This window comes from Xenia sp. Carnegie-2017, unplaced genomic scaffold (assembly GCF_021976095.1).
Source record: "Xenia sp. Carnegie-2017 unplaced genomic scaffold, XeniaSp_v1 HiC_scaffold_2, whole genome shotgun sequence".
Taxonomy (NCBI): Eukaryota; Metazoa; Cnidaria; class Anthozoa; order Malacalcyonacea; family Xeniidae; genus Xenia; species Xenia sp. Carnegie-2017.
This window is the reverse complement of record NW_025813482.1, coordinates 6,486,876-6,501,129: the sequence shown is the minus strand read 5'-3', so window position 1 is coordinate 6,501,129 and position 14,254 is coordinate 6,486,876. Positions and strand designations below refer to the sequence as shown.

The 14,254-nt window shown below is 33.8% G+C and overlaps 1 protein-coding gene, 1 long non-coding RNA gene and 1 other non-coding gene across 4 annotated transcripts; 1 reads left to right on the top strand and 2 right to left on the bottom strand.

Annotated features, from left to right (window-relative positions):
• Positions 1-4,766: 4,766 nt before the first annotated feature.
• Positions 4,767-7,904, bottom strand: LOC124440028. 2 transcript variants are annotated; one of them, XR_006946530.1, is made up of 4 exons: positions 7,731-7,904; positions 7,606-7,654; positions 5,306-5,444; positions 4,767-5,021 (listed from the first exon to the last, which is right to left on the bottom strand). It is a non-coding gene; the product is annotated as an uncharacterized LOC124440028 (long non-coding RNA). The 2 variants fall into 2 exon arrangements; XR_006946529.1 differs by having other exon boundaries at positions 5,310-5,444.
• On the top strand, positions 7,036-7,108 carry Trnar-ccu. Its single transcript has one exon. It is a non-coding gene; the product is annotated as a tRNA-Arg (tRNA).
• Positions 7,905-13,135: 5,231 nt separating the features above from the next.
• Positions 13,136-13,997, bottom strand: LOC124440289 (growth/differentiation factor 8-like). Its single transcript, XM_046990645.1, has one exon. The coding sequence runs from the start codon at positions 13,973-13,975 to the stop codon at positions 13,181-13,183; it is 795 nt and encodes a 264-aa protein (XP_046846601.1). The 5' UTR covers positions 13,976-13,997; the 3' UTR covers positions 13,136-13,180.
• Positions 13,998-14,254: the final 257 nt, after the last annotated feature.

The window sequence follows — 14,254 nt, the reverse complement described above, 5'->3', positions numbered from 1 at the left end:
ACCAGTTTTTTAACACTACAGGTTCAACATTAGAATGCTTGAATGTCCAACTTTGAGCTCCTAAATACACGCAAATAAAACTTTCACATTAACATTATGTGTTAAGTAAATAAACATGCAAGATAATTTAACTGAAATCGCTAAATTTATTTGACAGACCTTAGGTTCGTTCATCTAAGCATTCATAACTTTCAAAAATATTTCTTTTGGTTCCATGGTTGTACATGACAAGTAGTACAAGTTTAGTCCCACACCAAGGTCACTGTTTTTTTTGAAGACTTAACCGAAACAAAAAATCCCTAATGGAAAAACCTGAGCGGTATTAACCAAAACCGAACACAAAGGCAGACGAAATTGGAGAATACTGAACAGGAAAAAACCACCAGGGATTTTAGCCGAAGTTCCGCGCCCTGGGGACCCCTGTATAAACAATAACGTTTACATACCTTTGAAGCGATGCAAATAGCAAAAATAGAAAAACCGCCAACTTTTTTTTAAAAAACGCTTTCAAGTCCATAAAATTTTTGGTCTTTTTGAAGATACACTGTAGTTTTGGAAGTAATTCGCCATTTTTACGTAAATGTACATATCGCCAAATTAAACCGATCACCGAACTGGACAATTTCCTTCTTTGCACGAGAAAATTGTTTATTTGATGGGAATTTCTTGTAACGTGTGTTTTCTAATCTAATCCATAACCAGAAAAGTCGCACCTAGCGCCACCTAAGCGTCCCTATTTTGCACCGTTAATTTAATTCAGTGCTTTGCGCGCCCGGTGCCACTAAAGCTTAAAACTGGAGCAAGCGCTGACTGTATGGCAAGGATTAGATTATAGTACTTCAAGATAGTTTGTACGGACAGACGAAATTTAATGATCTTTGAAAATATCAAGTTATTTTCAAGACAAAATTTTAACATCAACTACTTGAAGAACACACGTTAAGTTTGGTTAACGAGGAAGTGGCGATAGTTTAACCAAACAATCCGCAGCGCTTCATTTAAATTATGTTTTAGTTTGACAATTATCACAAAGTTCACTTTTATAGAAACGCAAATGGCGAACATGGAAACCTTCGTGTAACTTTTAAGTAAAATATGTGACAACGTCTACGGTTTGTCTTCATAGTAACCATTAAAAATAAACAAAACAATTCACTTTTAATAAAACCGTGTTTTCTTTCAGATTGTTATGAAGGCATACCGCATACTTAGACCTGGTGTACTAATTTACTTTCGTGCTCTTTACGCTGTGGCTTGCAGCATTGAAATTCCCAGGAATAAAGTTTTCTTTAACAGAAAACAACATGTCCCTTTTAAACATTTACAGTAATTGCCACGCCGCCCCTAAACTGTAAATGTCTTAACAAATTAAATACTTTTTAAGTATCTATTTGTCGGTTTAATAATGAGTGACAAGATTGAAAGTTTTCTTCCAAACATTTAAAATTCACTCAATTTTCTTGATAGTGAGGTTCATCCTTGAAAGGTACAAACCCCACGTTCGTTACCTGAGCGTAGCAACTACCCGCCGCAACTACAGCGCATGCCTAAGCTATCTAAACTTCCTACCTGCGCATGACACCGGAATTCCGCCCTGAAAAGGAATGCCCCATGAAGGAGGTAACCCATCATGCCCTTAACTTAACCTAACCTAGTGCATGTTGCACCTACGGGTGACCTCCAACCGAGGTGGGTTGAACTACTCGTGCATTATAGGGGATCCAAGAGTGCCTTAATAGTCACTGTAGAAAGCCGTTCATGAAATTGGCCAACTACAAGACTGCATGCTTTTACCGTACTAGGGGAGAGATATTTTGTCTTTCCAGCAAAACCACCATCTTTCCTTTGTCTTCAATAGGTCTTGCTCGCTAGATCCAGTCTTCAAAGGTCTTCTTACAGATGCTATTTGCATCCTCTAGGCTAAGGTACCATTTGTACCCACTAACCCCAAGTTGAAGTTGCCTTCCTTTGGCCAAACTTCACTTGCATTTCCGATTCTAAGCTATGGTCCTGTCTATCCTTCTGCGAGGCCACAGCCGCTGCGATCATGCGTAGCTCCTTAAATCAGTATATTCACACAGAGGTTTTTCGAAGGTAAATTATAGAGAACAAGCACTATTGCATGTCAGTCACGGACTTAACACAGTTGATACAACTACATGATTACTAATATATTAATTTATAATATAATTGAAGCAGCACCAAAAAACACAATTGGATTATTTCAACAGAAAGAACATTTTTATCACCTCTTAATCACGACTATTTTAAAAATGCAGATGTTTATTTCTTTAAATATATTTATTTGCATTCCTGCATTAAAAAATAGCCTCATGTGGAATATACTGAGCACCAGGATTTGTTGTGGCTACTGTCCAAAATATATTAGAGATTTGACCTGTTAGCAGGTCTAAATAATTAAAAGGTTTATTATTATTACACTCACGGTTTTCGACGAATCTTTGGCAGATTGACGACAGAATCTTTGGCAGTTCGATGACAGACTACGATTAACGACAAATCATTTGCCAACTATGAAGATGAAACGATCGGTTACTGAGCAAGGACAGCCACAAAAAAAGCCCAAAATGATTTTTTGAAAAATGAAAAACATTGATGGTTAAACCATCGTATCCAATTCTCAGGCTACCTGACAAACATTCCCGCTTAAATGTCGACGACGGCAAGCACAGAAGCAAGATTGGCCATTTCTTGCAACTGTGCATGTCGTCTACGGCATTAAATCGGAAATATCGACAGCCAGTCGGAAAATTAGGATTTTTAGGTTTTGTATTTTCAAGTCAAAGAAATTCCATGTTTTTATTACGAAAAATTTAAATTAAATAATGTTAAAATTTGGGCGTTCGATAGTGGCGTGGTTTTATTCATCATTGCGATTGATTGACCAGTAGTGATCTTAGCAGGAAAATGTCCACGAAAAACGTTTTAGAAAAGGTTATAATATGAATCCATGGAAACAGGCGTTGGGTTGATGGATGCGTTGCTCATCAATAGTGTTTGCATTCTTGGTAGAGATGGCCTTTAGGACAATAGAAGTCACGTGTTTTTCACCAAAGTATATTGTTCATTCTTATCGTTGTTCAGAGGACTCATGAAAGTATATTGTTCATTCTTGATCATTGTTCAGAGGACTCATGAAAGTATATTGTTCATTCTTATCATTGTTCAGAGGACTCATGAAAGTATATTGTTCATTCTTGATCATTGTTCAGAGGACTCATGAAAGTATATTGTTCATTCTTGATCATTGTTCAGAGGACTCATGAAAGTATATTGCTCATTCTTGATGATTGTTCATAGGACTCATGAGAGTATATTGTCCATTCTTGATCATTGTTCAGAGGGCTTCATCATTCTTGATCATTGTTCTAACTTGATCATTGCTCAGAGGATTTCATTAAAGGTTTCTACATAGGATAATTGAATCCAATTAATGTCAGTTCACACTATACTTTCATAAATAAAAAAACATTGATAACATACTTACATTGAACATTTTATTCACTAGTAATATAGTTCAAGGGAAGAATTTCAACCAAATTACAGAATTGTATTTTGTTCTTATGCTTAGATGAGCGTCGAGGAAATGTTCGACAACAGCCACAATTCTCTTCAATCGCTGTGAACAAGCGATTTTTTTAATTGTAGAGTCCACCATCATGGTAAATACACCAACGTTTGTTTGCTGTTTTTCAAACTCATTTGATGACTACATGTCGTTTAAGAGAATGTTCATGTCTAAAATAAAGCATAGAAGAAACAAAAGTTACTAAGACGAAAACTTTATGGTAAGGCCACACCGCATTCTGCATAGATAAACATCCCATGCAGCGTCCCAATTTAATTCAGACTCAGTGCAAAAGAACATGAAACAACACATTTACCTGAACATTTTTTTCAGAGCACTTCAGGAGATATTTCACCAAGGAATAATTTCGACTTCAGCTAACCATTCGTCGTGCATCTGCCGACTTTCACGTTCAAATGGCACGTTCTTAGGTTTTGCCTTAAACTATGGCCTAAGTCTCACGAACGTGTTGGGTTCTGATTGGACAGTGATTAGGTGTGGCGTAAACGTGTTGTGTTCTGAGTGGTCATTTACTAGGTGTGTCGTCAATTGTACATTGTCATTGTGCCTATCTCAAAAAACTGATGTCTTTGAAATCAGCCGCGATTTAGAATTTGCATGATTCATCACTTAGAAGTAATTAATCCCCATAGAGCGGTAAATGCAATTGAATACAATATAAACACAGATATAAATAAATACGTATTTGTCAGCTACAGAAATTAACAAACTCCAAACATTTAAGCCTCCTTGGTGAACAACTACAGCTGATCATGAAAATTCTAAATGTCGACTGATGTCAAAAAGATTTGATGAACGATCTAGATTGTTAATAGCTTCTCATTTTCTTATTGTAGTTATTAGCTAACATCAACATCTGATTTCTTTAATTAGCTTTCTACAGAGTGTATATAAAACGAGTTTTGGCAATTAAACTATTGTAAAATTTTGAAGCCCAATTACTGTGCTAATCTCCAAACGTGCAATACATTTCTAAAGGGAAAAGCTTTTGTGCTTGCATCTACAAAGCTAACAATATTTTATGCACCTGTAGGCTTAGCACAGTGACAGACATTAAAATTATACAAAGGTCTTCAATGGCAAATGACCAACTCTTTTTGCACACATGAATTTAAAACTAAAAACTCAAAGGAATGAGTTGGATAGAAAAATATTATTACAATGCATTGTTTATGTTTTTATTCAACTATCAGCCTGTATTATATGTGGTCTCTTTCAAAGAACTTTGAATCTCCATGAGACAATAAATATTCATTGCAACTATTGTTCCGAATCTTTCCATATTCCCTTTTTTGTGTTAAGCACCTCCAAGCATTCGATTTCTAGGTCTTCTGACAAGATTTTGTCCACTAGGTCCCAGTCTTCACCACCCCAGGCATGTCTTAAGCGCTGCTATCCAATGCCACCAATTCTAAAAGGAGATAACACTCTAGTCTAGAATAATGATATAAGTCTCTTTTTAGCGCAGAAGACTTATAGATATTAAATGAAAAAAATTATATTCCATGATTGATCTCGTAAACTCATTATTTTGAGTATTCATGTAGTCTTTTTGCAAAACAACAAAATTACACATCATACATTAATAGTTTCCCTGTCAAATAGAGCACGGTTTTCCCTTCTGGTGGCTTAAATGCAAAGATTTTATTTTATTTTGATTATTTATAACTTACATTATACATACAAAGTACATACCTACCCCAGTCTGACTTGTTCATTGCTATAGGTCCATACCCATCGTGTTCCTAGCACCTATGGAATGATTCACAGTATAACCACTGTCCTGACGAATCAAGAGTGCATTAAATGTGGTGTTTTCCCTGAATACAAGATTCTAAAAACAACAGAAATCAAACATTAAATGAAATACATTTCAAAGTTTTATCATTATATTACATTGTCTGCCATAGTTTAACTACATTTTAGATAAAGTAATGACACTGTATGTTCTGTTTATTATTCTTATTATGCAAGATAACATACAAATCAACTTTTCACGCATTTACATGCCAAAGACTATAGTTCATGCATTTTCACACATTTTCATGCCATAGACTATAGTTCATGCATTTTCACACATTTTCATGCCATAGACTATAGTTCATGCAATTTCACACATTTTCATGCTAAAGACTATAGTTCATGCATTTTCACACATTTTCATGCCAAAGACTATAGTTCATGCATTTTCACACATTTTCATGCTAAAGACTACAGTTGATGCATTTTAATACATTTTCATCCAAAAGACTATAGTTCATGCATTTTACATTTTCTTCATGCATTTCCATTTTCATGACTATAGTTCCATTCATTTTATTCAGTTCATTTCACATTTTCATGCACCATAGTTCATGCATTTTTACACATTTTCATGGTAAAGTCTATAGTTCATGCATTTCACGCATTTTCTTGTCAAAGACTATAGTTTATGCATTTTAACACATTTTCATAATAAAGACTATAGTTTATGCATTTTCACACATTTTTATATAGTTCATGCATTTTCATGCCAAAGATTATAATTCATTCATTTTCACACATTTTCATGCAAAGACTACAGTTTATGCATTTTCACGCATTTTCATGCTAAAGACTATAGTTTATGCATTTTCACGCATTTTCATGCTAAAAACTATAGTTAATGCATTTTTACACATTTTCATGCCAAAGTCTATAGTTCATGCATTTTCATGCTAAAGACTATAGTTCATGTATTTTCATGCCATAGACTATAGTTCGTGCATTTTCATGCTTAAGTCTATAGTTCATGGAATTTCACACATTTTTATGCCAAAGACAATATTTCATCAAATTTAAAGTTTTTGTGTGAAAAAATTGAAAATTTGTGAAAATGCATGAATTATAGTCTTTGTATGAAAATTTGTGAAAATGCATGAATTATAGTCTTTATATGAAAATTTGTGAAAATGAATGAATTATAGTCTTTGTATAAAAAAATGTGAAAATTTGTGAAAATGCATAACTTATAGTCTTTGTGTGAAAAAATGTGAAAGATTGTGAAAATGAATGAATTATAGTCTTTGAACAAAAAAATTTGAAAATTTCTGAAAATGCATGAACTATAACATAGTCTTTGGTATGAAAATGCGTGAATTATAACCTTTTCTATGAAAACGTATGAACTTAAAATAATCGTACAATGGATGTAACCAAGAAAGACTGTTCATTTTTATTTTTTTATTAAAATCGTTTCATTTTTAATGCATTGTTAATAATTTAATTGTTTGTTTCAGTATACAAGGATGTTTATGTTTAATATCTATTTATCAGATTTATGAAACTGCTCAACGTTTTATTCTTGATAGCGACGACAAATTTTCCCCTTTTTTCAAAGCAAATTTGAGATATTAGTTTGTGGATCATTCATACTCAAGTAATATAAAATACAGTGAAACACGTTTGCCTCCGTGGCCTAAAGGATAAGGCGTCGGCCTCCTAAGCCGAAGATTGCGGGTTCGAATCCCGTCGGAGGTGCATTTCTTTTGTCTCTTTGTTGATCTTTTTCTGCAATTCTTTCACGGAAAATTTCGCCACGTTGGATAAACATAAACAATAATTTCAGCCACTTATATCATACTTCACGTTCAGATTTTCTCATATCTAAATGACTTCAATATAATGAATGTATTATGCATGCATACTTCATATTTTCATACTTGCAACAATTTTCGTAGATACAAATACATAGTGCTCAATGTTTAAATTAACCGCGCAATATATAAAGAAGAGTAAATAAGACAAAAATCTTAATCGCTATTAAAACTATTAAACTATTAAGACTTTCTGTCATATTTGTAGTCACTTTGCATATGTATATATTCTCTCCCCAGGCCTCATGTGAAACATGAAATTATAGAAATTATAAGAAATATGAATATATCAGTTATTTGCTCATAAAATTACGACGTTTTATCTCACATTAATAAGAACATTTTGAAAGGACAACACTTAGTTATGAAAAAATGACTTACATGAAAGAACGACTAAAAGAGGACAACTCGTGTGACATGACGATTCTTTCTAATAACAAGTCGTACAGAATGAGTTACGGTCGCTGCAATAGAAGCGTTCGTAAATTATTACATGAACATATTACCTCACGTTTATCAATTGATCTACGTAGTTCCTCAACGAAATTCTTTGAAAACGAAGTAAAACTCGTCAAAAGTAATCGTCAGCGCTATAAAACAATCAATATAAATCCCTGATGATTTCTGGTGATTGTCACTTCACAATTTTATCAAAAGCTCTTTCATTTTAAGAACTTTCAGCATTTAAGGTCATCTATTGATATTTATACTGAGAAAAACAGTGTTGCCAGGTTGAAATTTTAAAATTTCATGCTCGCTTACATTTAATTTTTAAGATCGGAGTTTAACGGAAAGCCTCGGACTAACTTGGAAAATCCCGGAAAATATCGGAAATTGTCGAAAACTCTTGGAATTACTCGTCGCTTATCATGCATGCATTTGTCGCGCCATTTTTGTTTTTTTTGCATTCTTTTTCAGCTTTCTTGCTTCTAAGCCATCAGGATCTAAATCAGCAAGAACAGTGTGAACTAAATGCCGAGGAACCTTAACATTCATTATGCACTGTTTTAAGCTTTTGATTTAGCGCTCTGTAGCCCAGAAGCTTTCCAGGTCCACTAAGTTCTTTGCAAACTGCATCAGAAACGGCTTGTACAGGTGTATTATATTCAATATACCTGATTTCAAAATGTCGAAGTCTCCTATCTAGTGTAGCGATGCTAATCTCGTTCGACGAAATCTAGGATTTCCGACCTTTTTAAGTTTTCTTTAACATATTTGTCAAGACCACCTTTCAATCTTTCATTTTCTTTCCAGTTTCCTTGCGACATGTTATTATGTAATGAATTAGAACGATATAGTAGTTTGTTGTTGTCAAGTAAATAACATATGTTTTGTACTTTTCTCCTGATCTCAATAAAAGGCGGAGTAATAATTGTTGGTGATAGCGCTGTGCCACGCACAACAAAGTGTTTTATACATTCCATTTACGCTTTCAGAATGAAAATAAATAAAATTCGTATTTATATAATGAAATTAATATTAAATTAACATTTTAAAGTAAAGTTTTATGTAAAATTTGTTTTTGAAATGAAAATACAACTGAAAATAATATAGACGTACGGAAAATAGTGATGATAGCGCTGGGCCACCATAGTCATTGATCGACATACTGCATGTTTTCGTCACTCACGAAATTTGAAGATATCATACAATTTATAATTATTTTAGTCAATTATTTTTAAGCAAGAAACTATATTTCATTCATTTTTATCAACCAAAGTTACAATATAGTTTACAATACAGCTAAACAAATCCCATTCTACACCAAACTGGCAAGTCTAAGTAATATATTTACTCATAGTTTGTACTGCATTTTTCAGACCTAATGGAACATTTAATAAGGTAAGAAGTCACAAAGAAATTCATCTGTACCGGAGAACCATTAATTTCACGTGGAACCATGGATTTTACGAGGGACTAAGGACTCTTGCCTGAAATAACTGCGAATTCTACGACAAGACTTTCGGAACAAATTTCCCAAATATGAATGGGAGTTACGGTCGGATTTTTTAAAGTCGGTTTCGATGCAACTCGTTTTTCTTTCACAAATATTTTCAAAACTAGCTGTGTGGCTTTGACACAAGTTATCTTCGGCAAGAAGAACAGTCACTGCTCGTTCATTTAAACAATCTTCGCTCTCCAACACACAACTAGTACACTGTTCATCTTTGTCAATGAAGACATTATCATTCTCTTGAGAAATATCATTTGATGAGGATCTTGTCTGTCCTTTTATTTTCCATTTGCTAGTCATCGTTTTTACTGATTTATAACATGGTGAGAGTCGTTCAAATGGCTCGTCAATAACTGATTTCTCGTTGAATTTTTCAAGAAGAGTAAAGCCAAGTTTAAAGGCTAACGTTGCTAACTCATAAAACTCGTGGGCAAGTTTATATGTTTTGCAGTAGAAAACATACGCTTTGTATTGCGAAATGTGATTTTCTCTTGCTACGAGAACACAAGTCCTCGAATATGGACCGTCGTTTAAACACACTGTAATATCTTTCACTTGAGTTAAAGGGAAATTTACTAACAAATGATCATCGTCTTTAGTTGAAATATCAATACGTTGACTATCGATAAATACGACAACTTCTTTCGCATTTTTTAGTTTATTCTTTTCTTCAGAATACAAGGAATGAATGTCGTAAATCAAACGCGCAATTTCGTAATCAGTTCCTTTGACTTGTGAGACAATTCCACAGCCCAAATATTGGGTTGCAATCTCAACTCCAACTAAGATTTTATCATTTAAGTGTAAACCTCTGTAGGACGAAGACCTACGCCGATCAAAACGCATCTTTAAATGATACAGTTCAACTTCCGTGCGTCGGTTAAGTTTGGAGACGAAACAGATGAATATTGAAGCAATTCACCGTTATGCACGTTACTAAGAAACATAAATCTGCTGTGTGTATGACTAAATATCAATTAATCATTTCTTTATCTCTGACGTAATAAGAAAATAAAATAAAAATGATCTTTATTCATTATAAACTAATCTCGCATGCCTCGTCACTGCAATGAGCAACTTATTCTGTATTCAATTTGCCTCGCATTTTTTTGTCTAATATAAATATTCAAGCATGACAAATATTCATTTACAGTTACCTCCCATAGCAACACAACTCAATTTAAAACACAGTAAATATAACCTTTGTCATTGTGAACTACCGCAACCGTTACTAATGTGAGCTAATATGTATATGTGAGAAAATCTGCATAACAATACAATAAATTTACATACCAGATCTACATTTTCAGGTTGGCTATGCACATTAACATGATCAAAAGCAAATAACTATCATAAACTTTCACTGAAAAAAGAATTTATGACAAAACATTAGCTTAAAAGTTTGCAAGCAGAATTTCAGGTCTGCTTTGCTCTTGATTTCAAAATACCATTACCAAACCACTACTAACCTTTCACACAAAACATGGACATGCTTTTCTTATTCATTCTAGTATTATTATTCGGATTTTTTCGTACAGCTTTAAGTACCATATTTAATTCTACAATTTTTTGAATTGGAACAAATAATGTTCGAATGTTATTTCCAATAATTTTAACATCTCCTTGCAAACTGCCAACATCTGCAACATCAGCAGCTATTTTTTCTATAAAATCTTTCTTATCATCTATACTTTAATTCTGTCTTCTACGATGAGAAACAAGAATCTTAACACTGTCATTTCCTTCTAAAAATTCAATAATTTTTCTCATTTTTATTTCAAGATCATGCTCGGCAATCTTCCCTGTTATTTTTATTTCCTTCGTCTTACTGAGTTTTACTTGTTTCTTTTTATCCTCTTTTCTTTTGTCAAAAAGCTGTTTTTGACTGAATAACTTGCAAATAGTTTTATTTTTATTGTGTCCAACTTCGACAAACATACATTTTGATATTTTTCCTTTCTCCAAGGCGTTTGCTAAAGGTACAATACCCAAGTTTGTGCCGCATTTATCAATCAAACGAGCATTCTTAGCTTGTATTGCATTGTTCATGCGATATTCTTTTGGCGCTTTATGATTCGAATATCTTATAAAGGTCGTACAGGATTGTATACTGAAACACATTGATAAACAACCTTGATCTTTACATTTTCTTTCTGCAAATGCCACAAGAAAACGCTTCTTGCATTTGAGATTTAGAGATCGTCGTATTAAAAGCTTTCGAAAAGAAGATATTCTCAAAAAACAGAACCGAACACCGTTCATTACTGGATAAACGCACGCAAAATGTTTACTATTTCATCCTCTCCACTGGTCCTCTCACACTGTCGCCATACCGTATTTTTAAATCGAGCTTCCGCCATATTTTACATAACAATACTGTACGGTCTAGACTGCTGTGTTACTGGTCTGGGTCACTGATATGTATATTAGATTGGTAACGCATCTCTTGCGAAAATTAAAGCCGGAATATCGATCATTTGCTACTGGCTTCATGGGGGGTATCGGTCTCATTTCACTATACTTTTGTATTACAAAATCACAGTTTTCGCGTTTTTATTCCTTTTACAAACATGTAGAGGAAAACCGGTAGAGAGTTGTAACCCTCAAACTCTGTATTTTAGCTTTGTAACGACCAAAAAATAAGATGGCAAGTTGTATTGAAATTTGAAAATTACAAATTAAATTGCATTACATTGTTGTAAATTACAAATTTACAACAAAGTAAGAATAAAGGTATTCATATCTTCGATAATGAAGTTGTTCACATAGGAACTGGCTGAAAACTTTGCTCGCTTAATTACAACAGAGGTACTTTAATTCGCATAATTTGATGATGTACATCTCGTAGAGTTTGATGATATCGTTATCAACTTACTATTGTTCATCAAAATGTCTTTCTGATTGTTTTTCTATGTCGATTTGTTTTGTTTCTTCACTGATATAATAAATACGTAATTTGAGATTATGATAGCGATGTGAATAACAAAGTGTTGTTAAATAAGCAAATTTGTAGCAATCTTCCATACACGTCATTGCAGATGAAATTTTGGTAGCAGTAGTAGGATTCTGTAATATTTCTACATTTTTAAGAAGCAGCAGCATCATATAATCTCCAGTTTGTTTCAAAACAATGCAGGTCGACCTTGTACCATCTCAATTTTCTGCCATTATAAAGCCAAGAAGACAAACTTTTTAGGATTAAATTAAATATCTTTGCCGGTTGCTCTGTCCCTTTCACAAAAATTTTGCTCGAATCAAATGTTTGTAGAACGAATAAAAACGCAAAAACTGTGATTTTTAATACAAAAATATTTTAAAGTTGGAACGATACCCCCCCCCCCGAAGGTCATAATCAGATGAGCCCACTTCCGGCTTCAATTGTCTTACCATATTTTATACATGGTGCGTTACCCAGTGTAATATACATATCAGTGGTCTGGGTGTCACTGGTCACGCGTTATGAATGTAATTGCAACATTTATAACGTTTTTATGTTTTTTAGCATTTCTAACGCCGGAAAATTGGAAAATCATAAATTTTGGCTTATTTTAATTTATTGATTTTAACAGTTTGTAACTGCTCGGTCAATTCGAAATACCCTCGATTATATTGATGGGAAGTCTACTATTTTCAACTCACGGTCTTGAGTATTTTGTTATTTTGTAAGTCATTTTGATGTTTGGCCGATCATAACTCGAGTGAAGCGAAAATTCATATCATAAACAGGAATAAATACTAGTAATGCATATTTTAAGCTTGAGCCATTTATTCAAGGTTTAATCTAACCGTGTGTCCGAGAAAACGTTAACAAATAACATACTATTTAAATAGAACGAACTCGGGCACTTTCCCTAAATTATAATAAAATAAAGTTGTACTGTATACTGAATTACCAACAATTTTCTTTGGGGCAAGTAGATTAACATATTTCTTAAAGTGGAAATTTAAACTCAACAATTTATACTAACATAACCTCTCTATTTATATACAAACACTATTAGATTATGTACAACCACAGGAGGTTACAATCATTCCTGGTAAACGAGAAACAGTTATTTTCTTTGGTTCACTGTAATATAATATTGATAACGGCTCAAACTCGGTGGGGATGCAGCAACCGCCTTTTCCAAGGTGACGATTTCGTAGAAATATGTACATTTTTTGATGTTTACTTCCTGAAAATGCAGGACATATCCCAGCACAAGTGTGAGCGTTGTATGTTTGTGGATGCAAAATACTGGAGTAACCCAATTGTTGAAAATTAATAGTCATTGATTTGCGTGAACATAGAGAACTACTTAGTGAACGAGGAAAACGTGTTAATGAAAAAGTACGTAAAGGAAAATTATTAGAATTTTTCTTGGTGTGTCCTCCCATAGCAGCCTTGCTTAACTTTTGCAGAGGTAAGGGAAAATAAAGAAGCATAAAGGGTTGTTTACGACCACCTTTTGCAATTGAAATAGGTTTTGAATCCGACAAATATTTGACCGACCTAACTTCAATAAAGAAGTTGATTTCAGTTTGACGAACCAGTTTAGACAGAATAGGCGAAGTTACATCAAATGTCAACCATTCGCCTCGTGAATTTCGCACAAAACGTGTCCCAATTAAGCGCGTACTTAAACTTTTGTTTGTTATGAATGAAACATTGCTAATGAATTCATGTGACAGATAAAGATGTATGAAATACATATCGTGTGGATTTCGATCCCTTGATCTTCTTTTAAATACACGCAGCTGTATGGTACGAGCCTCTTTAATAGTCTTCACACTTTTCAACTGAAAAGTGAACGCCATTGCTTCTTTTCGTAAAGCTTTGTTTTCTGAAAATAAATGGATTCCCATCATATAGTAAACAATACACTACGAACAGCTACAAGATGTCCTTTGTCAAAATAGATTTCGGGCAAGGCAAAGAGACAAACCTTCACCGAAAATACATGAAATTTGCGAGAAAGTGGAGCGTCGCTTCTCCATTTCAAATAATTTCTTCACGTAGGCCGGAACGGTTCGCTTTCGTACATGTCTCGATGAAAGCGGAATACTTTGTAAAAATAACTCCGCAAAATTGTCTGG

What these genes read in the sequence shown, in the direction of transcription:
- LOC124440289 (XM_046990645.1), bottom strand. Translation starts at nt 13,975, where the DNA reads ATGGCGTTCACTTTTCAGTTGAAAAGTGTGAAGACTATTAAAGAGGCT.